This window comes from Acanthopagrus latus, chromosome 3 (assembly GCF_904848185.1).
Source record: "Acanthopagrus latus isolate v.2019 chromosome 3, fAcaLat1.1, whole genome shotgun sequence".
Classification (NCBI taxonomy): domain Eukaryota; kingdom Metazoa; phylum Chordata; class Actinopteri; order Spariformes; family Sparidae; genus Acanthopagrus; species Acanthopagrus latus.
Genome location: NC_051041.1, coordinates 8,111,092 through 8,136,647, shown reverse-complemented (window position 1 = coordinate 8,136,647; position 25,556 = coordinate 8,111,092). Strand labels below are relative to the sequence as shown.

The window sequence follows — 25,556 nt, the reverse complement described above, 5'->3', positions numbered from 1 at the left end:
AGTTTCAGTGTCGATCATACAGCGCCGGCTGTCAAGATATTGATGCACCTGCAGTGTTTTTTTTTCTCTCAGCGCACAAACGCTTCTTTGCAGCAGAAAGAAACATGGACACGGGTCCTTAAGTTTGTCATGATTTCTTGTTTTGCTGTGAGGTTGCTGTTGAGCTTCCAAATGTTTTTTATTGGTGCTTTGAGTTGAGCGCAGTCTAGTTCCATGGAAGAGAAGACTGACAGTCCAAAACTCTGCAACTCACATGAAAACAACAAACGTAGGGGAAGAAAAATAGATATTTTTGGTTTTGGGGTGATCCAGCCCTTTAAAGTAACATTGTGTAAGAATTTGCATTTTGTGCGATTTGGCGCCCCCCTACAGTCTGTGAGTGCAACACCAGCGATGTAAATACAAATCCCGGGTCTGTGACAGTTTGTCAGATGTAATGTATGTGCTAACCACAAAAAAAAAAAAACTCATTACATCATAACAATGTTGTGTTGGAATAAAACGTGTGTAACGCTGGGATCCAACCCTCTCACTGAAGTTAGACAGTACAGAGACAACATTCACCCTGTTACAAGACACTGTACCATCAACATGAGGTTGAAACTGTTATTTTAAGGTCCAAAAGTTACATAACGTGACTTTAAAATACACACCAATCACTGGATTAGTACAATACTGAGCACAGCTTAAAAACATGATGGTTGTAAGGCAGGTTCTGAGTAAAAAAGAGTGGAAAGAGTAGCTGTGCACTCCACTCACAGGCGAAGGCGAAGGCAAACACAAGGGCTGTTAATACAGCTCAGTGAAGCGATGGCGTAAGAAGGAGTAGACGTCCTGTGTGGGTTGAGTTTTCAGCTCCGGGGTCACAGGGGTCAGGAGTGAAACCTGACATCACGCCTCGAGTATGTGAAAGAAAAAAAAAAAAAAAAACCTCATGTCGCTGAAGGGGCCCCTGCAATAGTCTGGTAATTTATAGGCGTCGGGGTGGACTTAACCTCGGTGTGTCTTTAATAAAAACCCAACACTGTGAGATATGGAGTGACAGTGACACTTCTTATGTCATCCCCCCATAAGAAAAACAGGAGGTGGAAAAAGAAATGTTAAAACAGACACTTAATTAAAATTTAGTGTATCAGAATTAGTGGTGTTGACAGCTCCGAATAAAGACCTTGAAAAAAAAAAAAAGTGTGACCGCTTTTGAAGTAAATCAGAACTATTTGCATGTAGCACTTGTACAAAAAAGGTGAAGCGTCTGGTTGAGCTATTTTGGAGACATGTCATTTCAAGTCCTGCTCTGCTGGGTCTCAGCCTCTTTAATGACATGCTTCAGGACCAAGCCACATGAGCACGCCTGAGGAGCAGAAGAAGAAGAAGAAGAAGAAGAAGAAGAAGAAGAAGAAGAAGAAGAAGAAGAAGAAGAAGAAAGAAGAAAAAAAAAGCTGTCCAACCCCTTCAGAAGATTTCCTGTTTCATGAAAAGTGCATATAGGGCAAGTCCTGCCTGCTGTGTTTACTCTGCGTCTTCTACTCGGAGCTGTGAAGGCGTTTTCTTTTTTTCTTTTTTTTTGGGAGAAGAGAGAAGAGAGAAGGCGGGGGGGGGGAGCAACAGGCGGACAGAGCGAAGTCCGCAACCGGTGTCTGGATACGTTAACCCCCCGGTCTGTCTTGTCTTTTTCGGTAAATTTAATGAGAAAGAGAGGAGTTTACAGGCCGTTTCTCAATGGAGCTACTTCGGTTTTCCGCTTTCTGGTGTGGAACGATACTCTTTGGTAGTATCGTGCTCGAGGAGGCGGGTGAGTCTTTTCGACTTTTCTCAACTTTTTTTTAAGTTTGCTACAGACAAGACTAGAGGAGGAAGCTTTACCGGAGAGCCTTAAAAACTCTCTCTGGAGCACAAACTACACTTATATTTCTCTCCCCCCCTCTAAAAATGACGTCGCTTTTAATTTTAAAAACACCAGGAAATGCCCGAGTGCGCACGTTATTCAGCCTCACGCATCTCACGAGCCCTCTTCCACGCCAGCACCATTATTACCCATCCTGCCCGTTTTTTTTTGTTTTCCTTGAGACGTCAATTAATCGCTGTTTACGCTCTCACAGAAGGGCATCACCTGCTGGAACCCCCCTCCTGTTTGGAATGGCTTATCTTCCATCTTTGATGTGAACCTTGAGGAAGAAAGGGTTTTTTTTTTTTTTTTTTACCTTCATCAAGTCTGGCTGGCACCAAGTGGTTCTGACTGCTCCTAATCCCCCCTCTCAAAATCCTCCCCCCTCCTCCCTCCTATCTGCAATTATATGAAGCCCTGGGTGACAATTACTACCATTCATCCCTTTCCATGGCCCGCCTCCTGAGTTTAAATGACATGCTCTTTTCAGAGGAGTTGCTCTAATGATATAATTACTCCGGCTCAACCACCTTCCTCCCACCACCACCAGCAGCAGCAGCAGCAGCAGTCAGGCATGGACTCACTATCCACCCCCCACCCCCCTCCATCACTGCTGATTCACTTCAAAACACCTCGCCAGCCTGCCGGGAAGAGCTTCGCATCGCTCTGTCAAGTAGTTTAGTCTGGAGGATTGGCATTTGGTTTTGTTTGCGTTCAGGACCGTCTCGATTAAAGGGATGTGTTCGCTCCCAAAAAAATTACAACGCAGTCGCTGTCTGCTCACACGTTTTCCTAGTACACCAAACATTTCTGGAGCTTCACACCTGAAAACGTAACTGCAGAGTTCTCTGATAAAGATGGTGACAACCTAAATAAAGTGTAAAATGGCTCTATGTGGAGCTCTCCGGAGTGATCCAAGTCTCTGGACAGCTCGAGATTCCAAAACTGGCTCAGAGAAGATGTTGTTTACATCCCTTTTAAAACTGATGCGTTAGCCTGCACAGCGTCTGAAGTTGGATCCAGGAGCTCGATTGTGTTCATAACTTCTTTTCAAATCAATTTGGGATCTCTGGGACTACAGTGAAGATGTTGTCTTTATAAAGGGTGTAAATAAAATCTTTTTTCCAGTCAGTTTTGGAACTTGGGTCCTCATCCAGAGATTGGAGCAATATGGAGCCATTTCATGTTTTTTTTTTTTTACGTTTAAAAACAAGTCCCTGTCTATTACAGTTTGTTTTTTAGGCAAGTGCTGTAACAGTGTTTTCCTGTAAAGCTCGAGTAATGTTTTGTGGATGATGCAAACTCCACCCGACCTTCCGGTGACTGGACAACGACCAAATTTTCCTTTCTGGGGGAACGTTTCCTTTAAGATGAGGGCCAGGAAGCATTATCTGCCTGCAATATCCTGCCAGCTTCATGTTACAGTATCTCACTGGGGCTCTCGGCGAGATGTTGACATATCGTCCCTGTAGATTTTTTGCTGCTCTTTCGTACAGTGTTTCTGTTGCTGCAAAACCGCAGGTCCAAACTCCACCCTTCAGATTTCGCTGAAATGACACAGTAGGCTTTTTGTGGCAGGCCCGGAGCACGCAAACACACACACAGCACCTTTTTTCTCAAGTCTGCGTGAAGTCAGAGGCAAACACGTTGTTGAACAAACCTCTTCACTGAGGTCTGCTTTCACTTCCCCGACTAAATTTTGAGGTCATGTGATCAGATCTTCAGTCAGACTGTTATCGCCTCAGATATGTCACACATCTGTTTACGAGACTTCCTTGGGGGGGGGGGGTGTCTTTAAACTTACAGTAAGTGTGAGAACAGAACCCAGTATTTCACTCGGTTTGGCCTCGTGTTGTGAATGCGGCTGCTGAGAACAGGTGCTTCCTGTGCACGTGGAGACGGCATATAGCTGAAGTGTGGTTGGGTGGTTTTACAGTAGCAGACTCTGTCACATGTTTTTTTAATTTCCCCTGTATTCACGATTACGCTGAGATCAGTTTATCTGTCAGTTTGCATTATTTCAGAAAGTCTTGAGGAGTCTTTGTCACAAGGAAATGTCTCTCTTTCCCTGTGTTTGCTCAGTAGACCTGGCCTCATTTTTATCTTCGTTGTACCACGTGAGTCATCATCGGTGTGTACACACTCGTACAGACTCATCAAGCAGTAGGAAAGTCATGTGGGATTGTCTGTATGACACATTCTTTCCTGAACTGCCGGTCCTGGGAAATTTGGAATCTCCTTTTTTAGGATTGTTTCCAACTCTTAAAGCCACAAGATCCACTTTCCACTTGTACGTTTAAGTGGTGGGAAGTGCTGCCTTTTAGGGAGAGGAAAATCAGTGAGGAGAGGAGAATAGGGTTGTAACTTAAGTTTGTTTTCATTTTTCGAGTAATCAATCAATCATTTTGTCCTATAAAAAAGTCCCATTGAAAAATGCTCATCACAATTTCCCAAATTCTAATGTGGAGTCTTGAAATTGCTTTGTTTGTCCACCAGACTGTCTAAAACCCAAAGACTCCTAAGTTACAGTTATTAATTAAAAAGAAACGCAACACATCTTTACATTTCAGAAAGTGGAACCAGCAAATTTTTGACATTTTTGCTCAGAGTATTTGCCAACCCATTTGTTTTTGATAGATTAATAAATTAATCAAGTGATCGTTACAGCTCTAGAGGAGAGATTATTCACCTTCCTTGTTGCTCCATCTCTCCTTTCCATGCCAAACAGAGGCACGCTGCCTGTCTGATTTTATCATGAACCACCTCAATGCAAGGACAACCTGCAGACAGCAGTCGGAGAATTTCTGCACGAATACATCAAACGCGTACACACGCACGCACACACACATTTCTCCCTCTCTCCAAACATTCACAGACACTGAAACACAACGTCGCCCTCCATATTTTCTTTCTTTTTTTGATATTCATGAACCAAGTTGGCACAACACCTCTCTGTATGGGGAGCCGACTCATCGGCTTGACAAATTAGAGCCTTCCCAGCAAGGAGATGCATCCGCGTTCTCTTTGTTTGTTGTTTTTGCCTGTCTCGCAGTTGTCTCCTTAGATGATTATCAAACCCACAGGCACTCATCACACAATCCTGTCTGTCTCACTGATATGGGTCTGCCTGCCGGCAAAGTCAAGTCTGAACAAGACCAAAGGAGGTGGATACCACTGTGGGCTGCTCTTATTGTTCAGACTTCACAGAGAAAAAAAAATCGGACGGAATAGTTTGGATTTTTCATGTGGTTTTGTTGAATATCTGCTCTGACTTATTGGCACATTCCAAAAGACTCCCATCCTTTTTAATCTATTTGAAGCTTCTATTGCCTCTCATGCTAATAAATAATCCTGTTAATGATCATCATGGAAGTGTTTTTGCATTTCTGACTAGTTTGTCATTTTAATGTCAAATGTCGATAATTGAGTCCAGTTGCTGTCTGTTTCTATGTTTTTATGGACTGCTATGAAGCTTTTTTTGTTCCCAAAATCACTGTTTTTATCTTTCTCACTTCTCCTCTCTATTTCCAGAGGCCTACATAATGAAGCCAAAAAGACTGTGCAAGTTCTGTGATGTGCGGGCAACCAGCTGCATGGGTAAAGGGAGCTGCATGGTGGAGTGTGAAATCACGTCCATCTGCCCCGACAAACACGATGTGTGCGTCAGTATCTGGTAAGTGTCCCCTCATCCAAACACAGTGGCCGGATGTTCAGACCATATGTGTGTGTTTAAATGAAAGCAAAAGTTATGACATAGATCAATTATTGGGTTATTTAGGTCACAGTACTGGGACTTCTCCACCTGCCGTGACGACGCAAACTGTGCCATTCCCTGTTTTTGCTGCTCAACAGTAAAAGCAGTTAAATGACTAAATAACAGGGCTTTTATTGTGAAGAATTTATAGGAAATGAAATGTGTGTAACACAGAATTAGCAGGGACTTTGTTAGCAGCTGTTCCACCACAATACTTCACGGGGGGAAGAGTATTTATAGCAGCTGAGTCAAACCGAGTCGAGGCAAGGCAGCACATGTGTGTGGAAAAGCCCCACACATGTACAGACACATAGAGCTGTGCTGAACAGTTTGTAGCTTCATTCATAACGTTGACATCTTTTGTAATTCATTACCGTTAAACCCTGAATTTCAGCACAATTCCAGATAAAGTTCAGGCTGTATTATTGTACAGATCGGAATTTGTTTGTTTCTAAATTGTTTTCAATGAGAAGAGAGAGTTTGTTGTTTTCCCGGAGCGCTTTGAGTAGAAAACTTTTCAGAAAGGTGCTGATGACGTACTCACTGTATCGTTTTCTCCGACGTATCGCGTCATCCACCCACATCCTCCCTGCTCTGCGGATGATAGCTGGAGCTGTGACAGCGGGGACGTCACCATTGTGAAGCTCACTGTCCACGCAAAGCAAAAGGACAAGCATCCTCTGAAAGAAACAGTTGGCAGTGGTGATGACTGTGTGGGTGCAGTCAAAAACGCCCCACAAAGGCACACACCTGCGTCAAAACTAACAAAGTTGGCTTCGACTGAGCTGCTAACTCAGAGTGTCACTGTACTAACTACAATTACAATAAATCTATTTCAGCTCTATCTGTTTTACAGTTAAATACTTGAAACTTCAAATGGGAAAGATAATACTATGTGTCTGCATTCACTAGGGGCGTAGCATTCCATTTAATTTGACAAGTCACTGCATTTATTTCAGGATTTTGTTCAAGGATTTGTTATCAGGATTATGACATCACAAAATTGCAGACAGCTGAAAACCTCTGAAGAAGCTTCAAATTCAAGAAATAGAGATATTCAGCACCACCTAATGTGAGGACACGAGGGCGCGAGATTTTTCTTATTAATCAGATCGGGAATTGTTTCCTCCCAGAGGTCCTGATGTGACCTTTCCTTTGAACACTTTGTCAGTCAGCACTTTGCCGAAGACAGTTGACCGGATTACGACAGCACACGGGCGCCTCACCCCGCCCCCATCGGCATCAAGTCTGACTCTGAATGTGAGAAGCAGCAGGAAGCTGATTTGTGTCGGTGTTAAGAGCTCAAGGCTGCGCTGCTGTTCTCATTATATTAGCAATGTTGTGGGCCTGCTATGAGCTGAGGTCAGCAGAAATGGACAGTGGCGCCTCTTTAAAATGTTTCCCGTAACGCTGCTCAGCGGGGAAGAGAAATTTGAATATGTATATTTGTGCGGGTTCAGGGTTTTCCTTGTTTCCTGTTTGTAATGCTGTTTCAGAATCTCTCGGTTTGTAAGTCTGACTTCTGTATTGCAGTCATTTGCATAATGCTGAGACTGTGGACCACTGAAAGAGACACATTTGCCATCTACAGTACTACTTTATCACTGTATGGATGGAAACTGTGCATCTACCATCATTGCCTTGTTACACGATAACACCGATCTCTGAAAAGGAGACTTCAATGGCAAAATAGTGCTAAGCAAAAACCACAAATCAAACACAATCCAGTAAACAGCTGTTTTTTTTTCTGTGCCTGCTTTCTCTTTCCAAGGAGGAAGAAGGATGACAACATCACCTTTGATACAGTCTGCCATAACCCAGCTCAGAGGCTGTATGGCTTGGTCCTGGACGATTACAACAACAGCAAGTGTGAAATGAAAGAGAGAAAGGGCATGGGCTCACAGTTCTTCATCTGCTCCTGCTCCGAGGACGAGTGCAACGAGAACATCTTCTTCAACACCTGTAAGTCAACACACAGTTATGTCACGTACTAATCCTTTATTTTAATCCTTTTGTTTCTTCATTATGATTTTTTTTTAGTGCTTTTCAAACAATACATATTGGTAATCTGTCAAGATGCAATAATCATGTACTACAACAGTCATAAGTTGTATGTTACGTAACATGCAATGTCAATACATTCTCTTCCACTTGATGTAAACAGAGTGATTCTATATTTTCAGAAATATGCTACAGCTAGCTGCTGTTTAGTTTAGCATAGCATAAAAGAGTGAACATGTGAAACCGCTAGCTTTGCTCTATCTGAGGGTAAAAAAATAAAAATTCTCCTGACATTTACCCGAATTGCAAAATACCAACCAGGTTAATGTTCAAAACACTAAACTGGCTGCTAACAGTATGAACCTAAACAAGCTTGCAGCTGGATTCAGCCAATTTCATTTTCTACTTACAGGGGAATGAGTGTATTTACCACAATCCTAAATGCTCTTTTGGGTTATAAGAAGTTACATTATTATTACTTGAGTGCCTTATTGGTGTTTTGCTCTTGTGCCCATGCTTAATTTACAGTGGAGCAATAGTGCCGTAGCTTTGTTTTGTGTAAGGCTGCAACTAACATTAAGTTAATTATTGTTTATTTTCTCTATTTATAGATTTGTTGTTTCACCAATTAAATGGTGAAAAATGTCAATCAGGGATCCCAAAGCATTAGCCGACGTCCTCATGTGTCTTGTCTTGTCAACCCAAAGTCATTACTCTAATAGAGGAATAAAGAAACATTAATTACATATTCAACAACTCATCAATAAATCATTGCAGCTCTGTTCTATGCACATAAAAGTGGTTCTTGTATCCGTCAAACACAACACAGTGACGTACGTCATAGTCGTGGTCAGCCTAATAACATTACACCAGTAGTTTTTATCAGTTTGTCATGAACAGCGTCATGCATGGATACAAACACGCTAGCACTGTAATTCTCTCCATATACGTGATTACAAACAGGTTTGGCTTGTAGACTCTGGTTACAACACTGGGTTCTGGAATCAGATGTATTTTGACTACAGCATCCAGGCAGTAATAACACTGAGGTACATTTCCGAGACCTGGCTCTGCACCGAGAGCCAAAATTGAAAGCATCTGCACAGTGCAAACCACGTAATGGAAATACATTCTCTTACTCTCGAGAATGTCTGTAACTTCTCAGAGACTAACATGAGAAAGTGTTGTAATGATGGAGGCCCGGCAGAAATCAGAACCACAAGGCAACAATAACAGTGAATTTAGGGGAAACTACCTCTTGCTTTATTAGTCAGTGACGACTGTTCCTTTGTAGAAAGCACTATCCTGATTGAGCTTTCACTTAGCATCTTTGTTTTTTCCCCATAACTGAAAGATCCATTTATGACACTTCAGAAACACCCCAAGGCCATTACTGAAGTTAGAGGAAATACTAAGTTGTTTGTCACATACCAGCTTGAATACCTCAGCCTCGCCATGGCAACAGAAAACCCTCTTTCCGCCCAATTGTGCCGCGGATGGCTAATGGTGTTTTTAATCATGCTTTCATAAATATAACCTCAGAACAAAACAGGTTGTGATAGTACACTAATAAGTCATAATAACGAGAAGAAGGAAAAAAAGGAATTATTTTTATTCTAACTTTTCAGAAAGGGACAAGTGAAATGCTCGGCATGGTGTAAAACAGGAAATGAAAAGAAGCTCTGTTGCATTGCTGTATTAGACTCCTTCATGTCCATGTTTGTCCCTTGACATCATCAGGTCCTCATGATTCATGACTTTGATTCATTTAAAAAACATTCATAACCTTACGTCCATTCGGTTTACCTCGGCACATAAGGGGAAAAAACATTTCCATAAACAAAATAGGTATTCGATTGTGAAATCACTTTCACTTCAGATTCAAAGAAGATTTCCATTTTTTTCCAGAATTTTTACAAACTTCTTACTGGTATGTATCGGAGAGAAATTGTACCAAATCCATAAAAACATTTCCTGAACCATGTCTTTTCCTAGTTATCAACCAAAGTGGTTCATGTGCTGGTTAGGAGCCAGTGCCTACTCTGGAACCAGTCATCTGCATTTGGACAGCTAAAGAACTGGCTCCCAGTCAGGAAAACTCACTTTGCCGGTCTAGAACAAACAACCACTTACATCAGGAGCTGGGGGTGTAGTTATCGCAACCAAGGACCAACTAAAACTGCTTATGACCCCATTTATCAAAGCCAAAACTAGAGTAGCATGTTCTGAATTATCCATGCGAGAATAAATAAGATTTTCACCAAAAGCGCCAAATTGAAGCAACGGCCCGAGGACCAGACATGTTTGGATGCCAGTGTAGGCGTTAAAAGCCAGGAGCGACACTTGTAAAGAATCGATGTATTCTGCCATAGAGACATATACCGTGACTGAACGACGTGACTCTACGTTGGCTCTCATGCACATGGAAAAGCAAACTGTCTCTTAAAAGGTTGAACCAGTCAGGCGCTAGCACCAGACTAGTGTAGTGAACACAAGACTCGTAGGGAACTAATCTGTACGCAGATTAAGTTAATGCAAAAAAGCTGTTTAGTTTAACAACAAAAACAATTCAATGCACTACAAATCACTGGTTTAAACATAGACCCAGTCTGGGGTTAATTTAGCATCAAAGCAGACCAGGGTTAATTTTACACAGTACCAATGGGGTGTTTTGAAACCAATGTTGGTATTATTTTTATATCATAGTTGGGTCACTGGATCAAAACAAACCCATCTGCTGAGTGGTTTTCACCCACAAGTGTGGGCACAACACCCGAAATCCCCTGAAATTTAACATTAAGACACACTATAATTCACAATTTTTGCCACTCACCAAACCATTTTACTCCTAAACCTTCAGTATTTCATATTTTAAATGGGGGGTTTGGGCCAAAGCTGAGCGAGCCAGGGAGGTACAGTGACAGGTTTGTTGTGAGAAATAGCTTCTCAGTCTATGAAAATAAAAACAAACTGGTTGGGGCCATGTTGAGGATTTCAGACATGTGGTTTCCTGTTTAGAAAAAAAATTGGAGGGAACACAGAAGGCTTGACGGGGCAGTCATCCGTCCTCCCTTTTTTCAACCTAACTCTGCTCCTCACATCCACACTTGCCTCCAAATTGAGTTTCCTATCAGCAAATTGTGGACATTTTGAGCATATTTCTGCTTATAAAACTCAAAGAAACTGCAACTAGATGTAAAAGTAGGGACCTGTCGAAGCTAGTCATTTTATAATGGAAAAAGTTGAGGAAAGTTTTGTGGCACTCAGAGCATCTAGACTGTATAAATGATTAAATTTAGAACTCATCAAACCGTGGACCAATTGGGGTTTTCTTCTTTATTATATTGTGTCTAGTGATATAGTTTTTATAGGTCTTCTTTTATGACTGCAGCTTCAAAAACCGGTCCATAAACACAGCACAAGTATAAACTTTCACTGTTTGCCAAAACCGTAGCAGCTCCCAGACACACCACGTCCTAAATTATAAGAATCAGACATACACTATAAAGAGACACAATATGTGGTTGACTGGGTCAGGGTTTGGAGCAGATTGCCTTTGTGGCCCAGACGCTAACTTTAGCTTTCTGATGCTTATAGACATTCCACAGGGACGGGTCAGGTTCCTCTGCTGTTCTGAGAATATTACTTTACTCTTGAGACAGATGCTGATCTGCTGAGACGGAATTTTGAATTTATTTTTGTTTTTATTGTGGCGGACAAATTGTTTTATGATTATACCATTAAAAAGCACAAGTGGAAAAACACAGTGTTTAAAAAAGGAATTATGTCGTGGTCGCACAGAAAAGAGGCTAATACCCAGGAGAGTGATGAAATCTACCGCTTTTGAGACCGACTCATTGTAGATGTTTTGTTTATGTAATCTGCAGTTCCTTAACATCTGGGCTAACTTCACAAGATCAAGAATTCACTTTTTAACCTGCATTACCAGTTTTTGTCCGCTTGGGATTGAAAAACAACAACACTGAATTATTAGCACTCTACGAAGTTGAACTTGCAAACACGTGGCGTGTTTACACAACCAGCAAGACACAGAGTAGCCATTTATTGGCATGCATCTGGAGTCATGTTTCTTATGATCTGATGAATCTTAAGCTCAATATTTACTTTACTTTACGTCTGTTTGGGCTACATAAGCTCCTGGTGGTTAAAAGAAAAGTTCATCCAGAAAAAAAAAATTTCCTTAACAACTGAATTAGATGGGGACTTGATTTAAAGTGTAAAAAAACAGACAAAATGTGTTTTGAATGGCTTCATACAGCTTGTCAGGCACAATTGAAGTCTCCAGAAGCCCTGTTTGATTAAAAATAAGTTGACACCTTTTTTAAAGCCAAAATGATCAGTGTAGCTGTTCAGCCGAAAGCACTGTGCACAACCCCGTTTGAAGCAGGTGCACAGGCTTAAACACCCATCAAGTGTGTAAAGGTTGTCTTTTCAAATCGATCTTCTTGGATTAACTCATCGTTTAAGCAAATAATAGCTCCACTTGGTTCATTGTGAAGTTGTGTTTTTCCTCTGTCTGTCGTTTGGTTTTGCACAAGTACTGCACAGTTTGTTAACCAGAGCATTTTTGCTGGAAAACAACAGCCTGTTGCATTTGGATACAAAGTTGTTGAGAGCTGTGGAAGTGACTCAAACAATAAAGTTGTTGTGAAACCTAAACAACAAGCTGCTAAGATGCAGAGTTTTGTCAGTTTGTCTATACAACTGACACCTTCACATTACAGGCAAATATCCATTACAGTATAACAGCCTTAAACTCATTTATATAAATATGTGCATCTTCATCCTCATCGTCTTGATCTTCTGACCTTTGCTCCCTCAGACATGGACTCCCAGGTGGTGGCGGTCATCTTAGTGAGCCTGGTGCCTCTGCTGGTTATGGCCGTCGTCGTCATCACTTCCTTCTACTGTTATCGGGTCTACCGCCAGCGGCAAGCCAGCTCAAGACGCAAGAGGGGCCCTCCGCTGGACTTCAGCGACGCTCACGCCATAATGATAGACGACGAAGGTTCAGACAGTAGCTCCACGCACGCCAACAACCTCAACCACAACACAGAGCTGCTGCCCATTGAGCTGGATGTTCTGGTCGGAAAGGGACGCTTTGCAGAAGTCTACAAAGCCAAGCTGAAGCAGGGCTCCTCAGTCAGCGAGGAGCAGGGCTTTGAGACAGTGGCCATTAAGATCTTCACGTACGAGGAGTACGCCTCTTGGAAGAATGAGAAGGAAATCTTCTCAGACGCAGACTTGAGGCATGAAAATGTGCTCCACTTCCTGACAGCAGAGGAGAGGAAGGTGCAAAGACAGTACTGGTTGATCACAGCCTACCATCCAAGAGGGAACCTCCAAGAGTACTTGATTCACCACATTGTGAGCTGGCATGACCTGTGGATGCTTGGGGGATCGCTATCACGAGGGGTGGCACACCTTCACAGTGATCACACCACCTGTGGTCGCTACAAGGTGCCCATCGCGCACAGGGACATTAAGAGCTCCAACATACTGGTGAAAAACGACCTGACCTGCGTCCTGTGTGACTTTGGCCTCGCCCTCCGCCTGGACAACAGTCTGTCTGTGGATGAGCTGGCCAACAGTGGGCAGGTAAAGCCTCACAAACCTACATTTTATTTGGTTTTACTTGACTTCTGATCCCCTCAGAGATTTGAAAAAAAAAAAAGAAATATATATTTATATATATATAAATAAAAACACTCCCCTGCTATAAATTTTGCTGGCACTCCAGACACAGACCATTTCAGGCCCAGCCATATATTTCTCTGAAGATATATATCAGACCATGAAAAGATCACTGCTATCAATCAAACTTCTCATTTCTGATCCTCATCTCTCAGGGACACCATCTCTTAATATTTGACACCCTCTATTTATTGTCCCCAGATGGCTAATGCTGATAGAAGTGGTGTTGTAAGTGTTCTGAGGTTGTCCTTTTATTACACTCACAAGACAAACAGGCCTGAGTGATTCTTAATGGACTCATTAGGCTGATGTAATAGGCCAGAGTCATATTAGACTCTGTTATGAAAATGACTAAGGCTTCACCCTTTGCTGCGCAGCACACCTAATGCATTGTAATGCCCCCGACGCGATTGGAGGAGGCACCAGTGAACACAGATTTTCCGAGGTGGTAAATATGTGAAGACAAGCGACGTGTTGGGCTCAGAGTTACCTTTGTTTTTTTCCAGTTACATAATACATCAAACGTGTTTAAAGATAACTGTGATATGAGTTCTGACTACCACACAAAATTACCACCTGTCACTTGATTAATGTAGGTAAACGACTCTTACTGCCAAGATTGTCTACTTAGCTGTGCTTTCTTCAGCTACACAACTCGCGTTTAGTCGTGAAAAGGTTTTTAAAAAATTGACTTAGCAAACAATATTTTACATCATCTGTGGTGTCAAGGACTTTAATTACGTGTTTTTCTCTGTTTTTTTTTCTCAGGTGGGCACAGCCAGGTACATGGCCCCAGAGGTGCTGGAGTCCAGAATCAACCTAGAAAACATTGAGTCCTTCAAACAGGCTGATGTTTACTCCATGGCTCTCGTACTGTGGGAGATCATCTCCAGGTGTGACGCCATTGGAGGTAAGATCAACACACATGGCTGTAGGATGAAGAGATGTTTTGGCCTGAGATCACAATCACATGATTTGGTTTCGCAAAGGAGCTGCTGTGATCCCCCAGTAAGAGAAATTACTCAATGCTAGATCAATATTTGAATTTGAGGGCTGATCCAGCAGCTTTTGATGGAAGCTGCTGTCAAAAATGTTTGCTTGGTTTAAGTTTCATGCCAAAAAATGTCATCGTGTTCATCTAAAAGTCAGATCAAGAGATGTCAGAACTTCGTCAAAACATTTTGCCTTTTTAGGTCAAGCAATTTTTTAGTAAAGTGAAAATTTAGGCTTGAAATCAATAATTAATCAAATCACTTAATAAGTAAAATCTCCCAAAATACTTCAGATTTGACACACTGCTGTCGGCTTGTGCCGAAGTCAGTTTATCGGTTCCCAAACTATACATAACCTTACTGACGCAGCAGATCTGCACTGATATCTGAAATCGATGATTGGATTGAATCATTTCTCTGCTGTTAGGTAATATATTGTAAATATCAAACTTTAGCTAGCAGCATGGTGGATGGGGAGTTGTTCCGAAAAATTCTTTATCTTTTTTGCAATATTGTGATTGATCGTCTGAATTAAGCTTGGAAAGAGATCGTCAATTAGATCGTGGGTTGTGACATTATTTTTGGCCTGATCACCCACCTCTAGTCTATCACGGATGCCTTCTTTAAACACGATGCCTGGTGCTCCCACTGTATACATGGTAGACTTCACTTGTGACCTTTACCGTAGTTTATAATGGAGGTAACCACATTTTCCCTGTTAAATTAGAGATTAGCCTGAGCCTCTGAGTGTAAAGGAAATCAATAGAAGCACTGATTGATGAAATTCCCTCTGCGGCCTGTGTAAATATCCCCAGAAATACTGTAAAAAAGAAAAATCGCCTCCCCAGCTCGCTTGACCTCTGAGGAATATACCGTCACATTGACGACTTCACCAATTAGGAGCGCAGTGACCACCTTGGGTCCACTTACTAGATGTGTCACGCTGTATGGCAGGACTTATGTGTGCGCCATCCACGACCCATTAATCACTGTGGGAACAAAATCTGAACGTGTCCAAAGCACAATTCATCTTGCGGAAGTCTCAAGGATCAGCCTTCACTTTCCTAACGTGCCGTTACTTGTGTTTGTCATTCTGCAGCAAAAACAAGGTCAGGATATGTGCAAATAACAGAACTGAGTGATTATCTGAAGGCAAACCACAGGGCCGTATTTCACTTCGACGCTTGGGTTGTTTGTTTTCACTTCCCTTTAGTGTCTCTGTGGTGCCGCTTGTTTCTCTGACTGCTCCTGTCTCCATTGTGTCAGACCAGTGATTGAAAGCCGGGTTTGGGCATGAACACCTCTACTTTAGCACTTTCCTGTTTTGCCCCCATGATCCTCCCCGGGGGGCCTCCTTGAAGTGTATCGCGCAGTTATGCTGCCCGAGAGTCCTCTCAAGAAAAAAAACCATGGCTGAGTGACCCACAATCCCCTTTGCTTTTCCTTCCCAGCAGCAAGAATATGTGCGCCCCGCGGGTACACCTTTTGAAAAGAAAATAGACTATTTCCTGTTTTGCAAAGAGCGCAGTCCCCGAGACATGCTTTTCTCAGAGTGGAGCTGCGAGTGTGGATGTCTCCTTTTTGTATGAGGATGTTTTGCGGGCTAATGTCTCACGAGAGGAGCGCTGACAGGATACATGTTGGTAGAGAAGGACTAAATGAACACAGGCTCCCTGGATGAAGGTTTTTGTGGCCTTGCTTGGTTTCCTCTCGAGGGATTAGAGGGACAACAGCTCGATTCATCCCACTCATCCTCCTCCATCATTCCATTCATTTCTGCCTCATTCCTTCACTTTGCATTCATTTAGCTTTCGACAAACACAGACACTCTGAACAAGGCAGCAAACGTTATTTTAGAGCCAATTTAAACACATTTTTCTGACTATTCTTGCACAGAAACTCCGTCATCCTCTCCATCTAAACTTTCAGCTCAGTTCATCTACCCCCTTCTTTCTGTCTGTCTTTTTCCTTCCTACCCCTAGGCAGGTGAGGCAGCAGTTAATTACTCTCCCACTGAACTGTAACTCTGCAGACAGCCATCCAGCTTTACTCTTGCCGGCACAGACAGACGGGGAGGACAGGCTAGCATAGATTTACTGGGGAGAGGGGGAGCGGAGGGCTTCCCGGGACCAAAATAGAGGCTTTAGATGGAAGCAGCTGGAATAGTTTTCAAGTATTCTCTATATCTTCACATTCTCTAGACTTGGCAACTCTCCGAGACGGGCAGAGGGGTGAAATCTGTAGTTCATTAAGGCCAAGGAGACGCTCTCATGCTGAAAGGTGAAAACCTTGTACAAACACAGCCAGCCTCCTACCTGCTTAAACCCTGAGGACAGTGGAAAGAATAAGCTGCGTAAATGAGTTGCAGTAATTTGGTTTTGCTTCACTTGTGGCCAAAAAGTCTCCCTCCAGATAGCGTGCTGGCAGAGATCTGGTATTGATTCGGGAATCAGAGCTCCATGAGTGTAAGGCTGATGTGTTTACAGAGTGCACTCAAAGAGTTTCATGCTTTCACGCTGCCAGTCTCTTGTTTTTCTTGAAGTTGCCATGCTGTCCCTGGAGGTCAGTGAGTCACTAATGACACCCTGAGTGCTCACCTCACTAGAGACAAAATATGAAACACGTGTGCTCACACACAGAAATTCAAAGTGACACATCCCAGGGCATCGTTATAATGACTGGGGTGAAGCTCTGGTTTCCTCTTGTCTCTCTTGTCTCTCTTGCCACCTGCCTGTGTGTGTGTCTGTGGGAGACAGATGTCTGATCAGCGCTCTGCGTCTCAGTGGCAGACAGCCACATAGCTCCTCTGTCACAGTTTCCTGAGGCCCAGGTCTGATCTGAGATCTGCCAGGCGAGGAGAACACAGCCGTCTGTCGACAGCCACAGTCAGACAGCCATGAGCCATCGTTTTGCTTTCTTTATCTTCCAAGACTATTAAGACAGCGGAAGAGTTAAAGTGAGAGGGTAACATAGAGATCAACACACCTCTGAGAGACGGAAAAGCGGGATTCGAGGCTCAGACCTCTTTATCTCTGCCTCTATTCCCTGAAATGTCTCTCCTGTATAATTTAGCCAGTCCAGATTTAGGGCTTGGAAAGACTACGAGGGCGTTCCTCAGGCGGGTGGGGCTACGTAGGGGGATAATGGTGGAGTGGTGTTGAATGTGGAGCTGCAGACGGAGAAATGCCTTCGGTCCCTGGAGGGGAGAGGTTGGGCTAGACTGGAAAGGAGAAGAGGTTAGGGCAGCTGCTATCCAGATGTCAGACCATCAACTCCTCCAGGCCTGGAGGGCCTGATGGTACTGTGTGTGTGTGTGTGTGTGTGTGTGTGTGGGTGGGGGGGCACAATTGGGGACAAATTTTAGATTTCAAACCACTTGATTATGGATCAATTGGGGTAAAATGTGCCCAATTTGGTTTCCTTGAAATAGTTTTTGGTCTCCTTTCATGGGGTTAGGTGAAGGTTAGGGCACATACAGGCTATAGTTAATGTTGGGGTAAACCTCTAGGGTAATTCAGTGACATATGTCCAAAATTAAGCTCTGCTAACTTGTCATGCACATGCATACATCTGTACTAAATGACTTTAACAACCTGTGAGGAACACAAACAAATGTCGCAGTGACCGCAGCCTAACAAGAATCAGTGGAGGCAGCGGGGAGTGGATTAGACAAAGTTTTTGTGCCTGATTCAGACAGATTTGGGGAAACAGACAGTGTTATTGTGATCACTAATTTATTTCCCGGTAAATGTTGAAACTCTGTGCAGATCTGTTGTTCTGAATCATTTATGTGTGTAGGTGACAGGGCTTGTGTTCTGTTTCTTCAGTATTCATGCTTGTTGTGCACAATTAGACAAAAATATTATCTTGGAAGTGGAGCAGAATAATGATATCAAACAATATATCAAATACAGCTATGGATGATGCTTGCAATTCAGATTGTGGATAGAGGGTGCCTTGAAAACTTTGTCTAGTTCAATAACTTGCATTACTCTATTGACTTCTTGATTTGCCACAAGGGGGAGCCAGCAGTTTTCCAGTAATTTCAAAATCCTAAACCTGTCACCGTGGCTAAAGGCTCACCTTGCCTATTGTATTCAAATGAAGTTAAAATGGATGTGTGGAAATACTGGTGATTCCAGGAAGATGTCCATGGTTTATTATTGATGCAGTGTGGCTTTACCTTATTAAAGATGCATGTTCTATCTGTGATGCAATCCAAATGTTTGTTTCTTAAAAAGTATACGGTTAAAAGAGACATATCACGCTTATTTTCAGGTGGATCATTTTATTTTGATTTAATGCTGAAAGAAACCCCCAGTTTTCATGTACTGTCCAGTGCAGCAGTAATGTTTTCCCCCTCTGTCTGAAATAGCTCCTGTCTCTTCAAGGTCCCCCCCTCCCGAAAACTCAGTCTCTTATTGGTCAGCTCACACACACCTGAACCAGCACTGCTGACAGCAACAAAGCAGCTGTGCTAAATCGATTTTTACTTGCCGAACTAGGTGTTGATGGGGATGTGTTGTGATGTCAGTAAATCACCAAATTAAAGGTGGGAGTACTGATGAGGCATTTCAGAGCATTGTTTTTCATAGGAGCTTCTAATGTTGCAGATGTTGACCTTTTTGAAATTTCAAAATCTTTTACATGAACAAGTACAAGAATCGTGGCGTGAAATTAAAACCTCATCCCACGCCTAGTGATGGTATATTTTGGCCAGTTCACCCACCTGCACATATGTGTGCTCCTAATAAAAACAAGTTAATGAACGACAGGACTGTATCTGGTTGGGATGGTTGATGTGCAGCACTTTGAGAGTCCCTGAAAGAGGCCATTACTAATTGTAACGTGACTGTCATGAAAGTACATCACAAAGCTCCTTAAGGGTGATAGAGATTGAGAAGAGTCCTCACTCTGTAGCTAAGTTTAACTGGCTGCAGACTCCCAAACTTGCCCAACAACTGGCTTGAAAAATAGATATTAAGGATGAAATATGTGCTGGCATTGCAAAACTCCCATCACTCCTTGTCAGCTGTCGTCGGAACAGCATAAAGTTCCTCATTGTTACCCTGCTGAACTTGCTCGCAGGAATCTTGTCAATATGCAGTCGGTGTGTGACTTTTGCAAACCACAGCATTCCTGCTTCCCCCTGTGTTGTGTTTTCAATAGCTTTTACTAGTTTGAGTTTAATTTAAGGTTTGCCTGGAAAAAACGTCTTTCCTTTTTAGGACAGGATTGGCCAATCTTTCCATCCTGCAATACAGGCTGTTGTTTACACTGCAAAGTGCTCAGTAGTATGATTCATACATTGTTTGAACACATAAACATGTTTGCCTAACAGTTTATGTAGTGGATTTGCAGTTGTTCAATCCCTCAGACCTGTCAAAACAAAAAGAGATCCATCACCTTTTCTCTTCTGTGTTGTTTGGGTGGGGCAGTGTTTAAACTAAAGTACCAAAGCAGAGGGACTCTGCTTGCCAAAAGCAAAAACAGAAAGTTTCTGCCTTTGGAAAGAGTCATCGGTTTGCTGTAGTCTTACTCCCAGAAGCCTTCAATTCCTGTCTGCGGGCTTCAAAACTTCCTGTGAAATTCCTTTTAACAAGTTATTAAAGAGTCAAATTTGTAATCGTGATCAGTTTCATCCTACAAACTGTTTAATTTTCATACAGTTGACTCAAGTCAACACTTCACCAAACAGCTGTAGACTTTTTGGCATTTTGTATAGAGTATAAACAGCACCGGATTTTTGAAGTTTTTTCTTATAGAATTTGCAGTAATATTATTCCAGTTGCTATGTCCAGTTGCACATTACCACCGGAAAATAAGTTGTGTTTATAGATGATTTACAACCTGGTCAGAGCTGTTTAAGCTAGCTCAGATCTGCTGATGATCATATAAATGTTTGAACTTTTGTCAAGGCCCAGGTGAAAATGATAAATGATACATAATAAACAAGCAATAAAAACAACCATAAGGATAAAAATCAAACATTACACATGAAAGATGTTAATGAAGTGAAAAAAAGATGATGATAATAATAATAATGCTAAACAGTAAAATAGCTATATAAAATAAAGACGAAAAATAATAAAGGTAAAATAAATGATAAATAGTACATTACAATAAATAAGTATAAACATTAAAACTATCTAACTATAAGAAAAAGTGAATGGGGTTTTTTTGCAGTTATTTTTGTGAAAATAACGTAAAAGTGGTGTAACTCATTACTCTGCATAAACACAGTTACTGTAAGGTAACATGTTACTTTAAAATGAAGCAGTTTGGAAGTAATCTAACACTGATAGTAATCACCTGCATGATGTAGCTGTTCACCTGCAGAGACATGTTGGCCTCGTGACGGGCCGGGTGACTGCAGAGCTCACCGACTCCTGCTGGTCCTGCTTTGTTCCAGTTGCGTAAACACTGTGGGACAGATTTACGGACAGGAAAGAGCAGGACAAGTCGGCACTGTGCCTTTCATTCAATTTATTTTTGCAGTCTTGTGTGTATTTGGAACCAAATATACAGTATAATGGCAACAGCTTATTACGCAGGCAGTGAGGAGGTGGATTGTTTGAGTGAGTCCAGCTTTAAGTTTTTATCAGAGCTGCACGCTTAGGAGAAATAACAACTGCAGAAACAACTGAAACAGATTTGACAACAAAAGATTGTAAATATAATATCCAAATAAAGACAAATACCTCTACGCTACAGTGGACTTATCACAGACAGCCTCTTGTAGCAAGAGTGTCCTCGTCTGACACATCACAGTATTTGTTTCTCATTAAGATCCTCATTTTAAGTCATTAGTCATCGTTCCTGCTGTAATTGGTACGACTCTGGCTTCTTGAGTAAACACAGTCACTTGACATCATTGTGCAACAACACAGGCTGTGAAATGAGCCGAACATACAGAGCTGTCGAGTGCAGGCTTGTATTTAAAGCTGAAAATTGCAGTAACAATGCAGTGTAAACACATCTGTCTTTCTGCAGACTTATAACAGGTGGATGAGAGGGATCATCCTGTTCAATAACAGTCAACAATGACAGTTGAATTAAAGTTTTCGAAGCAGCCTAACAGAGGAAAATTTAGTCTGTTTTCTGTCTGTCTTTTTTCTCTTCTCCTGGTCATCTTTTTAATCATTAAAAATCCTCTCGAGCTAATTATTTACTTCAACATTCCTCACACAGTCATGTGCTTCTTAATCCCGATGGATTTTGCCGAAACTGGACGCTTCAAAGCACACCGGAATGTGATTTGTTGTCCTCATCCGAGGACACATGAATTCTTGTAAGATAAAGCATCTGTGGAAACTCTTGACCCACAGTTTCCACGCTATATCCTGCACGCCGACGCTTTGAAATCCTCTCCCTGAGTAAACTCAACTGGTAAAATGCCTTTGACAGGCATCCTGGACTCGCTCGTGTAAGAGAGCTGACACAAAGCCGGAGCTGCGTTGGTGAGATGCTTTAAGCTCCTTGGCGCTGAGGGTTAAAATGTGATAATAATAAGTGTTTCTCCTCGGCAAATCTCCCCGCCGGCCCCTCTATCAGTAGCACAGGGTTCTTTAGCTGCTTGTGCTGCTTCAGTGCTATTTAAAGTTTGCAACCTGCAGTTTTAATTTAGAGCGCACAGTGAATCCTTTGAGAGGTGTTGTTGATGTGAGCGCTGTGGGGCACTGCCATCTGATCTCTCCTATCTGTTCAACAGAGCTTTCAGTAGACGCAAATTCAAACCGCATTTCATGTACAAAACAACAAAAAGCTCCACAAAGTTTAAAGAGGTCACGGCCTAATTTTTTTTCTGTACTTTTCTGTATTCTTGTTGATGTTGTTCAGAGGTGAAAGAGTACGAGCCACCTTTCGGGAACCTGAGAGAAAATCCATGCGTGGAGAGCATGAAGGACAGCGTTCTCCGAGACAGAGGAAGACCTGAGATCCCCAACAGCTGGATCAACCACACAGTAAGAGGCAACACTCATACATGTTGTCTGTGACGAGCTCCTGCTGCTGTGTGGAAAAAACCTCGCAGCTGCTGATGTTCTAACTTCATGATTTTTTTAGTTTGATGTTTAAAAACCAAACTAAAAACAAGTTTAAAGATATGCACTCATTAATGCGCTGATGTTTTTATAAATTAACTCTAGGTTGTTTATAGATTCTCAGATTTGTACTATCGTATTTTTGATTTATTTCCTCCAACGTCTTTTCTGTCCTGTCCCTGTTGCAACTTTACCATAAATCAATTACTTTGACTTTGAAACGCACATAAAGCAATCAATAAAGAAGACAAACTGAGCAGCCAGGGAAGTATATCATAAATAAAACACAGAAATTAAATAAAATACACAAATGAAAACATATCATTGATAAAGGACATCAAAGAAACACTATCAAATATTAAGTGGATAAATAAAACTCCATCTTCCATGTTGTACTAATGTGTTTTTCTATTTTTCTAGTTGTGTCTCCACAATTGATGTTGATTAATGTGAACTATCCCTTGAAAACTAAACAAACTGAAAAGTATCTGTTAACCTACAAAATGCAACACATAAGTTTTCCACCAAACACTTTCAAGAGTTGTAGAAAGAGAAGAACTGGGAACCAAAAGTCCTCATTGTGCAGCCATGTTCGCATTTTCTCCACATCTGGCAAATCAGACGGATGAGGAACAATTAAAATGACAACAGTGATGTTTGAGATGCAGTTTTTAGGTCAGAGTTGCAGATGCAGAGTCATCCTGTTGTTCTTTTGCTCGGCACTTAGTGTTGTTTCCCCTTCTTGCCACACTGAAACAATCAGCAATTAAAAGTTTGTCTGCCTCCTCCTCCTTCTCATCATCTATAAATACCTTCAGCTCGTTCAAACATTTGACCTCTCTGTTTCATAACTGCTGAAAATCTGAATTTGTTATATACCAGTAGTACGAGAAGTGTTGATCCCTTGACCTAATATCAAAACTAGAGTCCTCCAGTACATTAATTAAAGCTGTACACAAGCAGAAGCACCTGTGCTTCTGTGTTTGACCAGTACACAAAATTTAAACTGTTTAAACTAGCAGCAAATACTACCCTCAAAGCAGGACCTGTATCTATCATAAACAGATAAATGTAGTTCCTTGTTCTGCCAGTCCAAATGCAGATAAACTTCCTGAGTTCCTTTCAAAGTCTTTTGTCTCCTGGGAAGGTTCTTGCAGTGGAAAATAGTCAGTTTATAAATAATAGACATTTTCTGTGGACTGCAGAACAATTCTAATGGGGATCCAGTGAAATAAAGAAATAAATGGCTGTCATTGCATCTGTAAATTAAGATACAGTAGGCATCTTGACAGATTTAGTAGAAGTACCATGTGGAGGCTCTGACCTCTAGTAGCCCCCCTATTCTTTTTTGATTGATTGGGTCCCTGTTTTGTTTGCACAAGCATGCTGGTGACCTGATACGCAGTTGTTCAAAAGTAACATAAATAAAAAGCAAAATCAAGTGCTGTATGTAGCCTGCTGATAATCCCAACATCGTTATCAGGAGTAGTAGTAGTGGTGGTGGTGGTCATCACCATTTCCTCTAAAGAGATCAAACATTATAACCATGAATGCAGGACTTTTTGTAGACATTTGTATTAGACTGCTTGTGTCCACAGAAAACACAGCCACACACAGGCTCAGACTGACATATAACCACACATGAACCTTCATGGATTCACCTCGAGGTGATGATGTGCTGCCACAGTCAGTCTTGCACCCCAAGTCAGTATTATTGATTGGTCATGTCTGTGCTCCCCCATCCCCCCTGCAGGGCATCCAGCTGGTGTGCGGCTCCATAGACGAGTGCTGGGACCACGATCCAGAAGCCCGTCTGACAGCCCAGTGTGTTGCCGAGCGCTTCGCCGACATGGAGTACCTGGACAAGCTGTCAGAGCGCTCTGACTCAGAGGAGAAGATCCCTGAAGAAATCATTGTGGTGGATGAGAAGTAGAGCTGATCTGAAACACTGCCCCCAGCTAGGGCGGCTGCGGAATTACAGCCGAGCAGCTGAAGAAAATACCAGTGGATGGATTGTTTGCTGTTTGATCATCAGAAATGCATGATGGAGGAGCAAACCAGGGAAAGATGAAACAGGACTGTTACCAGAGATGGACTTCAGATCAGAACCAACTTAAACAGCAGCGACCGACTTGATTTGTTTTCTTCTACATGCTTCAAGGACTGGGTCAAGTCGTGAACAAACAGGGAAATTGCATTGTAAAGCTTTTTAAACACTATTTGCACTTTACCAATAATCTATGCACACCAAATGATATATATTCAGTGCCTTTTTATTTGTTCTGACCATCGGGACATAATGTATTTGGAAAAGGGAGCAATGTAAAATATTAAGACAATTAATAACACTAATATCCCCCTTAAATTGACGCTTGGCAGATACTGCTACACTTGACCAAAGCAACTTACAGTAATTCATAAATGTATACACGTGGTGATGGTGGTGGCTGCCATGCAAGGTGCAGACCAGCACATCAGGAGCATTTTGGGGTTCAGCATCTTGCCCAAGGACACAACATGCAAACCAGGGGAATTGAACCAGCAACCATCTGACAACAAGACGCTGGCCCCGAGCCACAGCTGCCTAAATGCATACTTAAATGTTTTCCTTGGTGTCAGTGGGACTGGATGACAGTCCAACGTGAGATTCAGTGTGCAAGTATAATTTCTTGTGGCATGACATGTAATTCTGCAAAAGCAAAGAAATTGGAAAAAACCCATCCAAGGCTATAATCTGCAGGGAAAGCTGATTTATTTCAAGGACTATGAATTTCAAAATAAAGATGGCAAAATCAGCCTGAAAGGAATATATATATATATATATATATATATATATATATATATATATATATATATATATATATATATAAAATATACTGTGTTTGTGCAATTTGTACGTGTGTAAGAATGTGTGCGTATTACTCAGAGGAATCCACAAAGGAAAAGTCTGCGTAATCAGACGAAGAAAATAAAAGGAATATAAATATGTATAAAGGACTTTAAACTGGAAGTTCCTGCATGCTGCCTATATGCTATGAACGCTGAGCTTCTTTGTAAACTCTTTGTTACTGAAAAGGGAATTCTGATCCAGTGATCAGAAACGATCTATATCAAAGTCATTTTTGTATAAAAAAGTGTAAAGCTATAATTAAAAGTATTACAGTACT

The 25,556-nt window shown here is 41.8% G+C and overlaps 1 protein-coding gene across 1 annotated transcript; it reads left to right on the top strand.

The window, feature by feature from the left end:
* Positions 1-1,396: 1,396 nt before the first annotated feature.
* LOC119017058 (TGF-beta receptor type-2-like) lies at positions 1,397-25,556 on the top strand. The gene is made up of 7 exons (XM_037093466.1): positions 1,397-1,792; positions 5,417-5,558; positions 7,411-7,601; positions 12,484-13,259; positions 14,124-14,265; positions 22,187-22,311; positions 24,143-25,556. The coding sequence occupies exons 1-7, from the start codon at positions 1,720-1,722 to the stop codon at positions 24,320-24,322; spliced, it is 1,629 nt and encodes a 542-aa protein (XP_036949361.1). The 5' UTR covers positions 1,397-1,719; the 3' UTR covers positions 24,323-25,556.

Excerpts from the sequence above, each read along its gene's own strand:
- LOC119017058 (XM_037093466.1), top strand. The coding sequence starts at position 1,720 with ATGGAGCTACTTCGGTTTTCCGCTTTCTGGTGTGGAACGATACTCTTT. Across the intron at positions 1,793-5,416 it reads TATCGTGCTCGAGGAGGCGG|AGGCCTACATAATGAAGCCA; the intron begins GTGAGTCTTTTC and ends CTCTATTTCCAG. Across the intron at positions 5,559-7,410 it reads GATGTGTGCGTCAGTATCTG|GAGGAAGAAGGATGACAACA; the intron begins GTAAGTGTCCCC and ends TCTCTTTCCAAG.